Source organism: Bufo gargarizans, chromosome 2 (genome assembly GCF_014858855.1).
Source record: "Bufo gargarizans isolate SCDJY-AF-19 chromosome 2, ASM1485885v1, whole genome shotgun sequence".
Taxonomy (NCBI): domain Eukaryota; kingdom Metazoa; phylum Chordata; class Amphibia; order Anura; family Bufonidae; genus Bufo; species Bufo gargarizans.
Window position 1 is genome coordinate 643,982,457 of NC_058081.1, and position 16,218 is coordinate 643,998,674.

Here is a 16,218-nt window from a genome sequence, read left to right on the forward strand (position 1 = left end):
TGACTTTCACAGTGGCTGCCCCTTTAACAGTGCCCACCCCTTTAACAATGACTTTCACAGTGACCGTCCCTTTAACAGTGACCACACCTTTAACAGTGACTTTCACAGTGACCGCCCCTTTAACAGTGACTTTCACAGTGACCGCCCCTTTAACAGTGACCACACCTTTAACAGTGACTTTCACAGTGACCGCCACTTTAACAGTGACTCCCCTTTTAACAGTGACTTTCACAGTGGCTGCCCTTTTAACAGTGACTTTCACAGTGGCTGCCCCTTTAACAGTGACCGCCCCTTTAACAGTGACTTTCACAGTGATCGCCCCTTTAACAGTGACTTTCACAGTGCCCCCCCCCCTTTAACAGGGACCTTTATAGCGCCCGCCTCTTTAATAACAGTGACCTCCACAGTGCCCGCCCCTTTAATAACAGTGACCTCCACAGTGTCCACCCCTTTAAGCAGTAAAGAAAAATGGTTGGGTTGTTATGGAAACCTGGAGTAAAACTGTGCTTATGGCAGTTGGGATTTGAAGAGAAAGACTTGCATTCTTGTATTGGCCAATGTGGGTCATTTTTTGGGTATATCTCAGGAACGGTAAGTCCTAGAGAGCTGAGAGCCAGTCAAAAACCTTCCCGAACACCTGATGTACCTGTGTGCTAAATTTGGTGAAGATCGGTCCAGTTGTTTGGTCACGCATAAAGAACATCCAGACAGACAGACAGACAGACATCTAGACAGACAGACAGAAACTCATTTTTATATATATATAAGATATATATATATATATATATATATATTTATATACATACAGTACAGACCAAAAGTTTGGACACACCTTCTCATTCAAAGAGTTTTCTTTATTTTTTTGACTGAAGGCATAAAAACTATGAATTAACACAATGTGGAATTATATACATAACAAACAAGTGTGAAACAACAGAAAATATGTCATATTCTAGGTTCTTCAAAGTAGCCACCTTTTGCTTTGATTACTGCTTTGCACACTCTTGGCATTCTCTTGATGAGCTTCAAGAGGTAGTCACCTGAAATGGTTTTCACTTCACAGGTGTGAACTGTCAGGTTTAATAAGTGGGATTTCTTGCCTTATAAATGGGGTTGGGACCATCAGTTGTGTTGTGGAGAAGCCAGGTGGATACACAGCTGATAGTCCTACTGAATAGACTGTTAGAATTTGTATTATGGCAAGAAAAAAGCAGCTAAGTATAGAAAAACGAGTGGCCATCATTACTTTAAGAAATGAAGGTCAGTCAGTCCAAAAAATTGGGAAAACTTTGAAAGTGTCCCCAAGTGCAGTCACAAAAACCATCAAGGGCTACAAAGAAACTGGCTCACATGCGGCCCCAGGAAAGGAAGACCAAGAGTCACCTCTGCTGCGGAAGATAAGTTCATCCGAGTCACCAGCCTCAGAAATCGCAGATTAACAGGAGCTCAGATTAGAGACCAGGTCAATGCCACACAGAGTTCTAGCAGCAGACACATCTCTAGAACAACTGTTAAGAGGAGACTGTGTGAATCAGGCCTTCATGGTGGAATATCTGCTAGGAAACCACTGCTAAGGACAGGCAACAAGCAGAAGAGACTTGTTTGGGCTAAAGAACACAAGGAATGGACATTAGGCCAGTGGAAATCTGTGCTTTGGTCTGATGAGTCCAAATTTGAGATCTTTGGTTCCAACCACAGTGTCTTTGTGCGATGCAGAAAAGGTGAACGGATGGACTCTACATAATTTGTAAATATAAGGTGTTAAATGGCTTCCCTGCTCCTCTGCTGGTCCTTTTCGTCGGTTGGTCTCAGCAGAGGAGCAGGCATCACAGTGAGTAGCACCAAACACTATACCTTAGCCCCAGATCACCCCCCAGCACCCCAATTAACCCATTGATCACCCCTTCTTGCCCCTCTCAATCACCTAGTGAAAGGGAAAAAAGTGATCAGTGTAAACTGTCACTTTTTTTTCCCACTGGTATTGACTGTTAGGTTTTAGGATAGTTTAGGCCCCTTGGTTCCGTAGATTAGCGATCGTTTAGCGCCCAGCCCACCGCACCGCAGTCACTTATTTGCTGCTTAGCGTATCGCTAATCAGCTTTTGTACTTTTATAGTATCTGTAAGTGATCAAAACTGATCACAGTCAGATCTATAATAGTATTAGTGTCACCTTAGCTCGCCCTCCACCCAAAACGCAGTGTTTGCCCGATCAGGCCTGATCGGTTGCCCACACGTGTGTTCACCCACACCCGCCCCGCCGCAGTGACAAAAAAGTTTTTTTTTTGGATCACTGCACAATCACTTTACAAGCGCTGCGGCGATAAAAAAATCAGTTTTGATATTTTTTATCAATCGCAGCGGCCTCCGATACTTTGCTAGCCTCCCATTTGTAAGACAGGCTTGCTTTTTTTCATGAGTGTTCTCAGGGAATACCCCTAAATTTAGTAGTCCAAATGTCAAACATGGGGTATTCTTCTGAAGAGGCCTACAGGCTTCTGACCCAGTCGGATGAGGAATGGGAACCCTCATCTGATGAATCTAGCGGGTCAGAATATGAACCTGTAGAAAGCAGTGGCAGTCTGACCCAAAGTTCGGACGAGGAGGTTGAGGTCCCTGATAGCACCAGGCGTACCCGGCCCCGTGTTGCTAGACCACAGGTTGTGCAGGATCCGCTTCAAGGGCAGCAGAGTGGGGCTGGCGCTGTCGGATTATGTGGTGAGGCATACACCAGCAGTGCAGCCCATCCGGGACCTAGTACCAGCACTGCCGTACAACATGGTGAAGTGGCGAGCACCAGAAGGGCAGTTGAAGCTGGTACGGTGGCATGTGCAGTAGTTACCCCGTCGCAGCCACCGCACAGACAGGCCCGTAGAGCCCCTAGAATCCCTGAGGTGCTGGCAAACCCTGATTGGCAGTCCCCAACTTCAGCCACACCTGTAGTTCCCCCTTTCACTGCCCAGTCTGGAGTTCGGGTTGAGACAGCTCAGATCGGTTCGGCCCTGGGATTTTTTTAGCTGTTCTTGACTGCGGAGCTCTTGGACTTAGTTGTGGCAGAAACAAATCGGTATGCCACTCAATTCATATCCGCCAACCCGGGAAGCTATTATGCCCAGCCTTTCCGGTGGAAACCAGTCCAAGTTTCCGAAATTAAAATTTTTCTGGGCCTTCTCCTCAACATGGGTCTAACCAAAAAGCATGAATTGCGGTCATATTTGTCCACGAACCCAATTCATCACATGCCCATGTTCTCTGCTGCTATGTCCAGGACACGATTTGAGACCATCCTGCATTTCCTGCACTTTAGCGACAACACCACCTCCCGTCCCAGAGGCCACCCAGCTTTTGACCGGCTCCACAAAATTCGGCCCCTCATAGACCATTTCAACCAGAAATTTGCAGATTTGTATACCCCTGAGCAAAACATCTGAGTAGACGTGCAAAGTAGTTTGAAATCAAAATCTGTAAAAAATGGCCTGTGAAATCCGAAAGGTGCTCTTTGGAATGTGGGCCCCTTTACCCACCAAGGCTGCAAAAAAGTGTCACACATGTGGTATCGCCGTACTCAGCAGAAGTTGGGGAATGTGTTTTGGGGTGTCATTTTACATATACCCATGCTGGGTGAGATAAATATCTTGGTCAAATGCCAACTTTGTATAAAAAAATGGGAAAAGTTGTCTTTTGCCGAGATATTTCTCTCACCCAACATGGGTATATGTAAAATGACACCCCAAAACACATTCCCCAACTTCTCCTGAGTACGGCGATACCACATGTGTGACACTTTTTTGCAGCCTAGGTGGGCAAAGGGGCCCACATTCCAAAGAGCACCTTTTGGATTTCACAGGGCATTTATTACAGATTTTGATTTCAAACTACTTCTCACGCATCTGGGCCCCTAAAATGCCAGGGCAGTATAACTACCCCACAAGTGATCCCATTTTGGAAAGAAGACACCCCAAGGTATTCCGTGAGGGGCATGGCGAGTTCCTAGAATTTTTTTTTTTTTGTCACAAGTTAGAGGAAAATGATGATTTTTTTTTTTTCTTACAAAGTCTCATATTCCACTAACTTGTGACAAAAAATTAAAACTTCCATGAACTCACTTTGCCCATCATGAAATTCCTTGGGGTGTCTTTTTTTTCAAAATAGGGTCACTTGTGGGGTAGTTATACTGCCCTGGCATTTTAGGGGCCCAAATGCGTGCAAAGTAGTTTGAAATCAAAATCTGTAAAAAATGGCCTGTGAAATCCGAAAGGTGATCTTTGGAATGTGGGCCCCTTTGCCCACCTAGGCTGCAAAAAAGTGTCACATAAGTTTTTATTTTTTGTCACAAGTTAGTGGAATATGAGACTTTGTAAGGAAAAAAATTATTAAAAAAATCATCATTTTCCGCTAACTTGTGACAAAAAATAAATGAACTCACTATGCCCATCAGCGAATACCTTAGGGTGTCTACTTTCCAAAATGGGGTCATTTGTGGGTGTTTTCTACTGTCTGGGCATTGTAAAACCTCAGGAAACATGATAGGTGCTCAGAAAGACAGAGCTGCTTCAAAAAGTGGAAATTCACATTTTTGTACCATAGTTTGTAAATGCTATAACTTTTACCCAAACCATTTTTTTTTTTTACCCAAACATTTTTTTTTATTTTATCAAAGACATGTAGAACAATACATTTTGTGAAAAATGTATATATGGATGTAGTTTTAAAAAAAAAAATTACAACTGAAAGTGAAAAATTTCATTTTTTTCCAAACATTTTGCTAAATTTCGATTAATAACAAAAAAAGTAAAAATGTCAGCAGCAATGAAATACCACCAAATGAAAGCTCTATTAGTGAGAAGAAAAGGAGGCAAAATTCATTTGGGTGGTAAGTTGCATGATCGAGCAATAAATGGTGAAAGTAGTGTAGTGCAGAAGTGCAAAAAGTGGCCTGGTCATTAAGGGTGTTTAAGGAGGGGGGCTGAAGTGGTTAAATAAGCAGCATACATACTTGATTACTGCAGCAATACCCACAGTGTGGCAGCAATCTACTACGTGTGTTAAGTTGAAATTAAGCTTCAATCCTCAGTTGTCCGTACATATTTTCAGTTTTCACACAGTTGGAATATTTTTTTTTTTCTAGGATTGTTAAATGTAATTAAGCCATCATGTATACATGATTACTACACCAATAGACAGGATAGCGCACAAAGGAATTTGGGAGTAATAACGATTCAGGCACAAATCCATTTCTCTATTCGACACGTTTTTAAGCAATTTTTTTATTTTTTGGGGGGGTAATCTTTATTATATTCAAAGTAGCAGCATATCGTAAATATGTGTTTACTACACCAATACACAGGGTAGTGCACAACATTATCTGAGAGGTTCCAGTTGTCCCTGCTGGCTTAAGAAAGATACAAACTTTAAATTGAGGAGAAAGAGGATAAGATTGGGGATTGGGGATTGGATGGCTCTCAGTTGCAGCAGGATGACGTGAGGCTGACTTCAGAGTCCGACACTGTGCTGTGGAGCGAGGTGTCACAGCGTTCCTGCTTCTGCTCCTTCTTAAAGTTCCAAAGAATGCTTTCAGTGGAGTCTTCCCAGTCTTTAGTGCCCCTTCCTAGAGGGGAACCTTCTTTTTCCCTAAGAAGTGGCAAGAAAACCCCACCACACCCTAAGGCAGATAGTCAAGAGTCTCCCTGTTGATGACTTGTGTGACAACCCTTACTGTTTGGGCTGCCCTGAGGAGGAGGTTGGGGAGGAGGCTGGCGACCTCATGCATGGTGGCAATAGTGGCACCTGTAGCCACGGCATTGGCGGTGGGGGCAGCTATAGTGGCAGTCAGGGAAAATGCAGAGCACTCCATAGTGGACACCTGGACAGGGACAGTACATACCTTTCACACCCTACTGGGTAAAAATTTTTTTGCGACAGTGGGGAAGCAGCCCCCCAGCACCATGGCCAGGTCCCCCTTTCCCACCATATCATGGGACTGACTCCCACAGCAGGCTTTTATCTGTCTCTTCCACCTCCTCCTCCATGGATACAGTCCCATCCCCAACAGCAGAAGGGCACAGCGTCACTTACGAGCAGCGGAAAGCCATGAACAATTTGGTCATGCACCAGACCGCCTCAGCAGGGAGCATGTGTTGTTTCAAGGTTAGGCAGAGGCAGTGCAAGGTTTTCATGCTACAGTTGTATCCTGTCCCCCTCATATGTATTTTTGAAGAGACGCTGACACTATATTCCCTGACCCTATGGATTTATGGGCAGGCAGACTGGAACAGTGGCCTGGACTGGCACAGCACGTTCTCTATCTTCTTTCTTGCTAGGCCTCCAGTGTCATCTCTGAGAGGGTTTATAGTGCTGCGGGGGGTATCATGACACCCCCAAGCGGACCGAGTTGTCCTTCCGCCAGTATCCAAAGCATCACTTTTGTCTAAATGAACCAAGCCTGGCTTCAGTAGGATTTTCACACTCTGGCTGATTCTGATTTATAGACTTTGCCCACCTCGCCTTGCTGGCGCGATGTCTTTTTAAACACACTGTATGATAACACCCTCAAATGTGCGTTTACCCCTAGCTATGTATGGCAGTATCACTCAGACATCATTTACTATTGCTGTCATTGCATTCCAGAGCTTGGGGTGGGGGGAGAAAATCATAAAAAATAAATGAAAAGAGATAGCAAGTTTCCTAAAAAATATTAAATAGAGGCTAGAAGGGGTTATGCACTGATAAAGGGAATTGTGTCTATTGGAAATTGGAGATTTAACTATGTCTATATTCCGTCCCTTTTATTCTGTTCCTAAACTGTTGCTTTGTCTCCTATTTAACCCACTTAATCATATACATTCCCTCCAGTCCTTCATACACCCCAGGAGTAACATATAACCCTCACAGATACTTATATATAACAAAAAAATTTACTGATAAGATAGAGATGACAGAGCAATAGACATTACATGAAGATACTGATACTACAAATACAACACATTACATAGAATACACCACCACACACAGCTGCCTCCTTTCCTGCCCTCCCTGGATAATATGCAAATGTGTCCAACAATGTGTATGTATTTACATGTGTATGTATTTACAATATCTGACCAACTGACCTGACTATTAGTACATGTATATATAGACACTCATGCATAAATAGCATATACAGTTGCAAGAAAAAGTATGTGAACCCTTTGGAATTATATGGATTTCTGCACAATTTGGTCATAAAATGTGATCTGATCTTCATCTAAGTCACAACAATAGACAATCACAGTCTGCTTAAACTAATCACACACAAGAATTAAATGTTACCATGTTTTTATTGAACACACCATGTAAACATTCACAGTGCAGGTGGAAAAAGTATGTGAACCCTTGGATTTAATAACTGGCTGAACCTCCTTTGGCAGCAATAACTTCAACCAAACGTTTCCTGATAGTTTCAGACGTGCACAACGGTCAGGAGTAATTCTTGACCATTCCTCTTTATAGAACTGTTTCAGTTCAGCAATATTCTTGGGATGTCTGGTGTGAATCGCTTTCTTGAGGTCATGCCACAGCATCTTAATCGGGTTGAGGTCAGGACTCTGACTGGGTCACTCCAGAAGGCGTATTTTCTTCTGTTTAAGCCATTCTGTTGTTGTTTTACTATGCTTTGCGTCGTTGTCCTGTTGCAACACCCATCTTCTGTTGAGCTTCAGCTGGTGGACAGATGGCCTTAAGTTCTCCCTGACACAGCAAAGCAGCCCCAAACCATGATGCCCCCACACCATACTTGGGATGAGGTTTTTTCATGTTGGTGTGCCGTGCCTCTTTTTCTCCACACATAGGGCCAGATTTTTCATTAGCTCAGGTCAGAATAATGGAGTGAAAAAGTCCCCAAAAAGTCCCAAATGCTAAAACTGCGCACAAATTTGCGACTTTTTTCTGCTCTGCACTATGCTCTCCAGTTTTCTGAAAGTGGGCGTGTTTTCTTATGTAAATGAATCTCTAGACAGATTTACTATTGGGACTATTTAAAAAGTCGCAAAAAAGTTGCAATTTTACTCCAGTGAGGACCATGCTTATCTTATGAGGCTTTTTAATAGAACATGCAACTTTTTCATAAAAACGTGCTGATTTTTTTCGTAAAGATGTGCGACTTTTGTAAAGCTGCTTACTGACGGATAAACTGCTACCGTTAAACCACATTTATTACAGTCTTAAAGGGCCGATCATAAATCTGACTTGGCTAAAACTGACTTTAGCCATATGTGAAAGTGGAGTGAGCTGTCAGAGTCATGATAAATCTGGCCCATAGTGTCGTGTGTTTCTTTCAAACAACTCAACTTTGGTTTCATCTGACCACAGAATATTTTGCCAGTACTGCTGTGGAACATCCAGGTGCTCTTGTTTTTTTTTTTTTTGGACAGCAGTGGCTTCCTCTGTGGTATCCTCCCATGAAATCCATTCATGTTTAGTGTTTTACGTATCGTAGATTCACTAACAGGGATGTTAGCATATGCCAGAGACTTTTGTAAGTCTTTAGCTGACACTCTAGGATTCTTCTTCACCTCATTGAGCAGTCTGCGATGTGCTCTTGCAGTCATCTTTAAAGGACGGCCACTCCTAGGGAGAATAGCAGCAGTGCTGAACTTTCTCCATTTATAGACAATTTGTCTTATCGTGGACTGATGAACAGCAAGACTTTTGGATATACTTTTATAACCCTTTCCAGCTTCATGCAAGTCAACAATTCTTAATCGTAGGTCTTCTGAGAGATCTTTTGTGCGAGGCATCATTCACATCAGGCAGTGCTTCTTGTGAAAGGCAAACCCAGAACTGGTGTGTGTTTTTTATAGGGCAAAGCAGCTGTACCCAACACCTCCAATCTCATCTCATTGATTGGACTCCAGTTGGCTGACACCTCACTCCAATTAGCTCTTGGAGATGTCATTAGCCTAGGAGTTCACATACTTTTTCCACCTGCACTGTGAATGTTTACATGGTGTGTTCAATAAAAACATGGTAACATTTAATTCTTTGTGTGTTATTAGTTTAAGCAGACTGTGATTGTCTATTGTTGTGACTTAAATGAAGATCAGATCACATTTTATGACCAATTTGTGCAGAAATCCATATCATTCCAAAGGGTTCACATACTTTGTCTTGCAACTGTATAATCTACAACTCCATGAACGCATACAAGCCACAGGATCTGCAGACCCATGTTTAAATGGAATACAACTACAGGCTACAAATATCTATATGTACACTTACAATTACAGTATATTAATATACATACACAGAAAACACACATATATAACTTAAGTTGCTACTGAAGTACTGCTCATCCAGGGGTTGTAGGGAAAGAGAGCACCCCCAAGTTTCACATAGCCTATATCTTTCTGTGTCCCAGCCCCCACCATTGACTCCAACCTATGACCACCCAAGTATCTTCCAATCTGTTGGCCAAGAGAATGTTGTTCAACTGCTTTGACAATGTGCCCTTCCTGTCTTTGATGTGATAGCAAGGGACACAATGACCAAATGGCTTCTGGCCATACTGATATCACTCAATTGGTAAATATCACTGGTTAATATCAATATATACTATATTTATGTAGATATTGGACTGAGGGTCGCTGGGAACTATATTTTTCTGTAAAATTTACCAACTTTCAGGGCAATTGGAGCAACTTCAGTTCGGCCAAACTGATTTGCCTCTGAACCAAACTTTAAAAAAAAAATTGGCAAACCGGACCCCAAACAAATCTCAGCTGGTTTGCTCATCTCTAATTCAATTTGAAAACCGTAGAAGCTACATCAGAGCCACCTTGTTTGACCTTTCCCAGCTTCATTCTTTCAGGCCAATACTAAATTATCATGCGGTCTTGAAGTGAACAATTTTGCATCATGTCATTTTTAGGTCCAGTATTCTGCACTGGTTCATTTTATAATTTATCTTTATAGTCTACTAAACTAGCAAATTTGATCAAAACCACTCACCTTGATGAAAGACTATATAATGACTTTCCTCATAGCATGAAATCATAAGTCCACGCAACAAAGATTAAAATGGGTACTAGAACAAAGAGACGTGAGGTGGCACTGCCGCAAACCTCATCAGGTAAGGGGTGGTATACTGTGAAAGCCAGTCCTGATTAAAGCAATGTAATGTGCTGCTCTGCTGCTGAAATAGTATAAAGTCCAAGCAAATTATGGTGTGATCCGAAGATAAGAAACAACAGCGGCACTCACCAATTGCAGTAGCGGTAAACTTCTTTATTCACACAAGCGAGGTAGGGACGTCCGTTTCGCGCACTTGTGCTTCTTCTGACCTCTGGGGGATATGATTAATATGAGGAGTCCATACGTTTGTTTTTAATGCAAATCTGTTTGTACTATGTTCAGCATATGCAGAATATATTTAATATCCTCTTACAATTCAATTTTTTTTAATTTGTAACAAAATTTTTTTTTTTTCTGTTTTAGGTGTGCTTAGCTGGTATTATAATTCTCTTGTTTTTACTTACAATATTAATGTTTTGCATCACCATATCCACATCAGTGTTTGCATGCAGGACTGTATGCCGGTCATCTTATAATGAAATGGTGAGTTACCAGTATTAAAACATGTATCATTTATGTAGGCTATGTAAGTGAGTAGTACTCACTGTACTCGCTTACATAGCCTGTTCTTGTGAGATACCAAGTCCTCCCAGGCTGTGGAACAGTCTGCTGCGATTGGACAGCATCATAGCCAGGGAGAAGGAGATGCCCACTGTACCGATACTAGGAATTAACTTATTGCGCACCAAAAGAATAGGCGGGCCTTTAGTTTTTATTTTCTATGGTGTTAAGGATTTACTGTATAGTGTACAAAACAGCTTGGAAACTAGTGTTTAAGGTACCAGATCAAGCAAAGTAATGACCATAGTATGTTTAATGACCCTAGGGCAGGCATCCTCAAAGAAGAAATATAAGTACAGTCCATATAGAAAAGTGGTCATCGGAAGTTCTATCCACTGTGCAACATACTATTTCTGCTGGCTGCACAGACTTGTTTAGATCCCTCCCATTCAAACAGGATGATAAGACTGGACAAGAAATCATGCAACTTAATCATATAAAACAATCTAGACATGGGAAAAACATGCAGGATTGATAAAATTGAAAGTTATGAAACATCTAGATTAGGACTCATGCACATGACCGTATGTATTTTGCAGACCGCAAAAAATGGATCCGCCCCCAAAAAAAACGAATGGACACGGAAAGAAAATACGTTGGTGTGCATGAGGCCTTAGGGGAGATGTAACAAACAGAGCACCTTGAAGGAGGATGAATTACTATGAATGTATTTTCCATGACATTATAATCAAACTGTATAATTTAAACAGACTAATACAAAAAAAGTTGAAAATATATTTTATCAGACAAAAATTTACTCTCCAGTTACCATCTGCCTCCCCCTTTTTGCAAGCTGACTTTGTCTGAAATTTATGAAAAATGGTCCTGTGAGACCAACATGGGTGTCTGCTCACTGAAGGATCAGATTACATCATCCTATTGACGTTTATGGAAAGGGGAGGGGGAGAAGGGAGGTAGAGCAGAGCACAAGCAGAACACAGCCATGACTAAATCAGCAGCAAATTATACGTTTTCTATCTCATTCAAAGTGCTTAATCTATATTTATACTGCTCAGTACTTCTCTATAATGTCTAATATGGTGCTTCTGAGTGAGCGTGAGAGAATTAACAAGTTAGATGCTGGCTCCATGTGTATTTTGTGGCCAAACTTGATGAACAGATAGTCTATATCCACAAGTTCATAGAGAACTGAGAATTATAAATGCAGCATACAAAGAAGAAAACTGCTAAAAATGACAGTGATATAATGGTCAGCTAGATTGCTATCACACATGTTTACATACTTTTCCTGAAAAGATTAGAAGCGCCATAAAGGGGTTGTCTGCTTATCCTATATTGATGACCTATTCTCAGGATAGATCAACAATAGCGATGAGCGAAGCAAGCTTTGGATCCTAGATCTCAAAACTTTGGATTAATGTTGTACGGAGATCCGTCTCCATACAGCATTAAAATGTACAGCCTCCAAATAGCCGAAGTCAGTTATTCCCAAAGTCTCGTGAGACTTCGGTGAATAACTTCGGTATTTGATTTTTAAACTGGATCACCATTTTAAAACTTGGATCCAAACTCCTGAGGATATGTCATCAATATAGGATAAGCAGACAAGCTATTTAAGATTTACTATAAGGAGAACTGAATAGTATACATGTATTTACAATGTCCTTTTTTTTTTTTTAGAGTGTGGTCATCTATCATTCTACATCTTTGAATGCACCAGTAACAGCCACAGGAGCTTTTTCTCCATCCACAACCGAACAAGACTCCTAACCAGGATTTAAACAAAGCCATGGTTTATGACATATGACATGTATCTGATACGAAAATATTCATATTGGTGTGAGAATCTGTTATCTGACCCACTTTTTTGCTAGAAAAGTAATCTTTTATGCACAAAACACAATAAATAACTGTAGTATTTAGTAAGCAAAGAGTTGTACTTTAGTAGAAAGATTATAAATGATGTCTTGTAACTGATAAAAAGGGGTATCTAACTATAAGAAGGGGAGTCCAAAGTATAAAACCCGTTAAAGTGGCTGTACAGGATTACAAAACCATGGCTGCTTTCTAAGAAACAGTGCTACTACTGTCCACATGTTGTGTGTGTGTGGCATTGCAGCTCAGTTACATTCACCTTAATGTAGTTGAGCTGCGATAAAAGCCCATAGACAAGTGCTGTGGAAGAAAGGTGAGTGAGTCATGGAGAACCTTGCTTTAGGTGAGTGCTGGGTTTCAGCTCCATCACTCTGCCACCGGCTCTACAGGACCCATGTCTCCCTGCATTAACCTCCATTTTGACAATGGTATGTAATCGCTGAAGCCAATATCTGTCCACAGCAGTGACGGAAAATATACTGCACAGGAGGAGGTGGTTGCGGGAAGTTCCTGGGGAGAAGGGGATGTTCAAAAATTTGCTATGGAGTCCAGTTATTTCTAGTTACACCCCTGTTTTGGGTGTTAAAGTTCTTTTTTTTTTTTTTTTTTTTTTGAGATTTAGAGTCTGATTAAATTCTGGGGGTTTACGTTTGGGGTCTGAATTAATTTTGGGGTTTCATTCTGAGACTTATTGTTAATGCGGAAAAGTAAACAACGGGCTAAAAAGAACATACTGGCCCAGATTGACTAAAGTATGTGTACATAGAGTCATAAAAGTGGCACACATTGGTGAAACTTTGGCGCAACTAGGGTTTCTACACTTTATTCCAACTTGCTTTAAAAGAGATGGGTCTTAACAGGAAGGACACAGTGCCTAAGATGTGCCCTTTGTGCCAAAATTGTGCCACAAATCTGGCGTAAAATTTTGTCTCAAAGTAAGGCAACCAATAGTTTGTATAGAGACAGGGAAAAGTATTTATCTTCCGGTCTGAGTCCCTGTGATATACAGTCAGGTACATAAATATTGAGACCTCAACACAATTGTAACATTTTTGGCTCTATACACCACCACGTTGGATTTGAAATGAAAAGAGCAAGATGTGCTTTAACTGCAGACTGCCAGCTTTAATTTGAGGGTATTTACATCCAAATCATCTGAACGGTGTAGGAATTACAACAGTTTGCATATGTGCCTCCCACTTGTTAAGGAACCAAAAGTAATGGAACAAATGGCGTCTCAGCTGTTCCATGGTCAGGTGTGTGTTATTCACTCATTATTCCTATTACAATCAGCAGATAAAAGTTCCAGAGTTAATTTCAAGTGTGCTATTTGCATTTGGAATCTGTTGCTGCCAACTCAAGATAAGATCTAAAGAGCTGTCACTATCAGTGAAGCAAGCTGTCATTAGGCTGAAAAAACAAAACAAACCCATCAGAGAGATAGCAAAAACATTAGGCATGGCCAAAACAAATGTTTGTACCATTCTTAAAGAAGGAACACACCGGTGAGCTCAGCAACACCAAAAGACCCGGAAGACCACGGAAAACAACTGTGGTGGATGACCGAAGAATTCTTTCCCTGGTGAAGAAAATACCCTTCACAACAGTTGGCTAGTTCAAGAACACTCTCCAGGAGGTAGGTGTATGTGTGTCAAAGTCAACAATCAAGAGAACACTTCACCAGAGTGAATACAGAGGGTTCACCACAAGATGTAAACCATTGGTGAGACTCAAAAACACGAAGGCCAGATTAGAGTTTGCCAAACGACATCTAAAATAGCCTTCACAGTTCTGGAACAACATCCTATGGACAGATGAGACCAAGATCAACTTGTACCAAAGTGATGGGGAGAGAAGAGTATGGATAAGGAAAGGAAATGCTCATGATCCTAAGCATACCACCTCATCAGTGAAGCATGGTGGTGGTAGTGTCATGGCGTGGGCATGTATGGCTGCTATTGGAACTGGTTCTCTTGTATTTATTGATGATGTGACTGCTGACAAAAGCAGCAGGATGAATTCTGAAGTGTTTCGGGCAATATTAGCTGCTCATATTCAGCCAAATGCTTCAGAACTCATTGGATGGCGCTTCACAGTGCAGATGGACAATGACCATAAGCATACTACAAAAGCATCTAAAGAGTTTTTTTTAAGGGAAAGAAGTAGAATGTTATGCAATGGCCAAGTCACTCACCTGACCTGAATCCGATTGAGCATCCATTTTACTTGCTGAAGACAAAACTGAAGGGGAAATACCCCAAGAACAAGCAGGAACTGAAGACAGTTGCAGTAGGCCTGGCAGAGCATCACCAGGGATGAAACCCAGCATCAGGTGATGTCTATGCATTCCAGACTTCAGGCTGTAATTGACTGTAAAGGATTTTCAACCAAGTATTAAAAAGTGAAAGTTTTATTTATGATTATTATTCTGTCCCATAACTTTTGGTCCCTTAACAAGTGGGAGGCACATATGCAAACTGTTGTAATTCCTACACCGTTCACCTGATTTTGATGTAAATACCCTCAAATTAAAGCTGACAGTCTGCAGTTAAAGTACATCTTGTTCGTTTCATTTCAAATCCATTGTGGTGGTGTATAGAGCCAAAAAGGTTAGAATTGTGTTGATGTCCCAATATTTATGGACCTGACTGTATGTAGTGCAATTCTAGACAGCCTGTCTAATTTTACGCCATCTATATTGGATTGGTAAATCTGGGCCAATATTTTTGGGTATGGTACTGAGAGAAGGAGAACCACACCCAAAACTTGTTATGGGGTCTATAAGACTTTAGTTATGCCACTGTGTGTATTTGGCTATGTATGCATATGTGTATACGGGTATGTAGTGTATTTAGTGGGTGCATGCTTGTTTCTATGTCTGGTAGTTTGTATGCAAATGTGTGCATGTTGTATGTAGGATTTGTATTTAGTGAGTGTGGGTAAGTATCTCCTTCCCACCTTCCAAGACCCATAACTTTTTTAATCCTCCTTTCACACAGCCATACGAGGATATATTTTTTTTGCGGGACAATTAGATTTTAATGACACCTTTAAAATGGTTCTCCTGTCAGCTATCACGACCGGCATGCCGATCACATACGCGACGCAAAGGGAGGGAAAAGGAAGGCCCTGTCCAAGGGAGAGGGAAAGATGGTGACCCCTAACTCACCTAGAGGCTGGCACCTGACTGCCCTGATGTCCCTAGACGGGTTTCTCACCCGTACGCCGATCACGTGCCTAAACCCTGACTTTCCTTAAGATGAGCCCTAAGTAGTGAATAGGGCGGTGGGAACACTAGTCCGCACCACTAACACTAAAGGGAAACACCAGGGAGAGGACAGACAATACTGACGAAACATATAATCCCAGGTGGACGACAAAAAACCAACAGGGATCCGGAGGGTAATGCTCTGGTACGACAACCAGGAATAACAGTGACACAGCTCCAGTGGGTTAGTATAGAAGTCCAGGCAGGAAGCTCTATATCTGGCAACCAGAGAAGTGGAAGAGGGGAATATAAAGAGGTTGGGCATGCCAGATAAGAAACAGCTGAGGAGAAGAAGCTACGGATCCCTGAGTGAGACAAAAAGGATTGCAAGGCAAACACAGAAAGCTACCATTGAGTAACAGTGCGATCTTTAGACATAGAGCGCGCAGCCACCCGTTGCGACTTCCTGACCCGGGTATAACAGAGTCAAATGTGGCTCTTGACACCC

At 41.7% G+C, this 16,218-nt stretch overlaps 1 protein-coding gene across 1 annotated transcript in view; it reads left to right on the forward strand.

Moving 5' to 3' along the window:
* LOC122926246 overlaps positions 1–12,552 on the forward strand; it is a 62,189-nt gene extending 49,637 nt beyond the window's left edge. The window contains exons 8-9 of the mRNA XM_044277618.1: positions 10,469–10,588; positions 12,308–12,552. Of these exons, the coding sequence (XP_044133553.1) occupies positions 10,469–10,588; positions 12,308–12,397 (210 nt within the window). The 3' untranslated portion in view covers positions 12,398–12,552. The remainder of the gene's footprint in view (positions 1–10,468; positions 10,589–12,307) is intronic.
* The last annotated feature ends 3,666 nt before the right edge of the window (positions 12,553–16,218 follow it).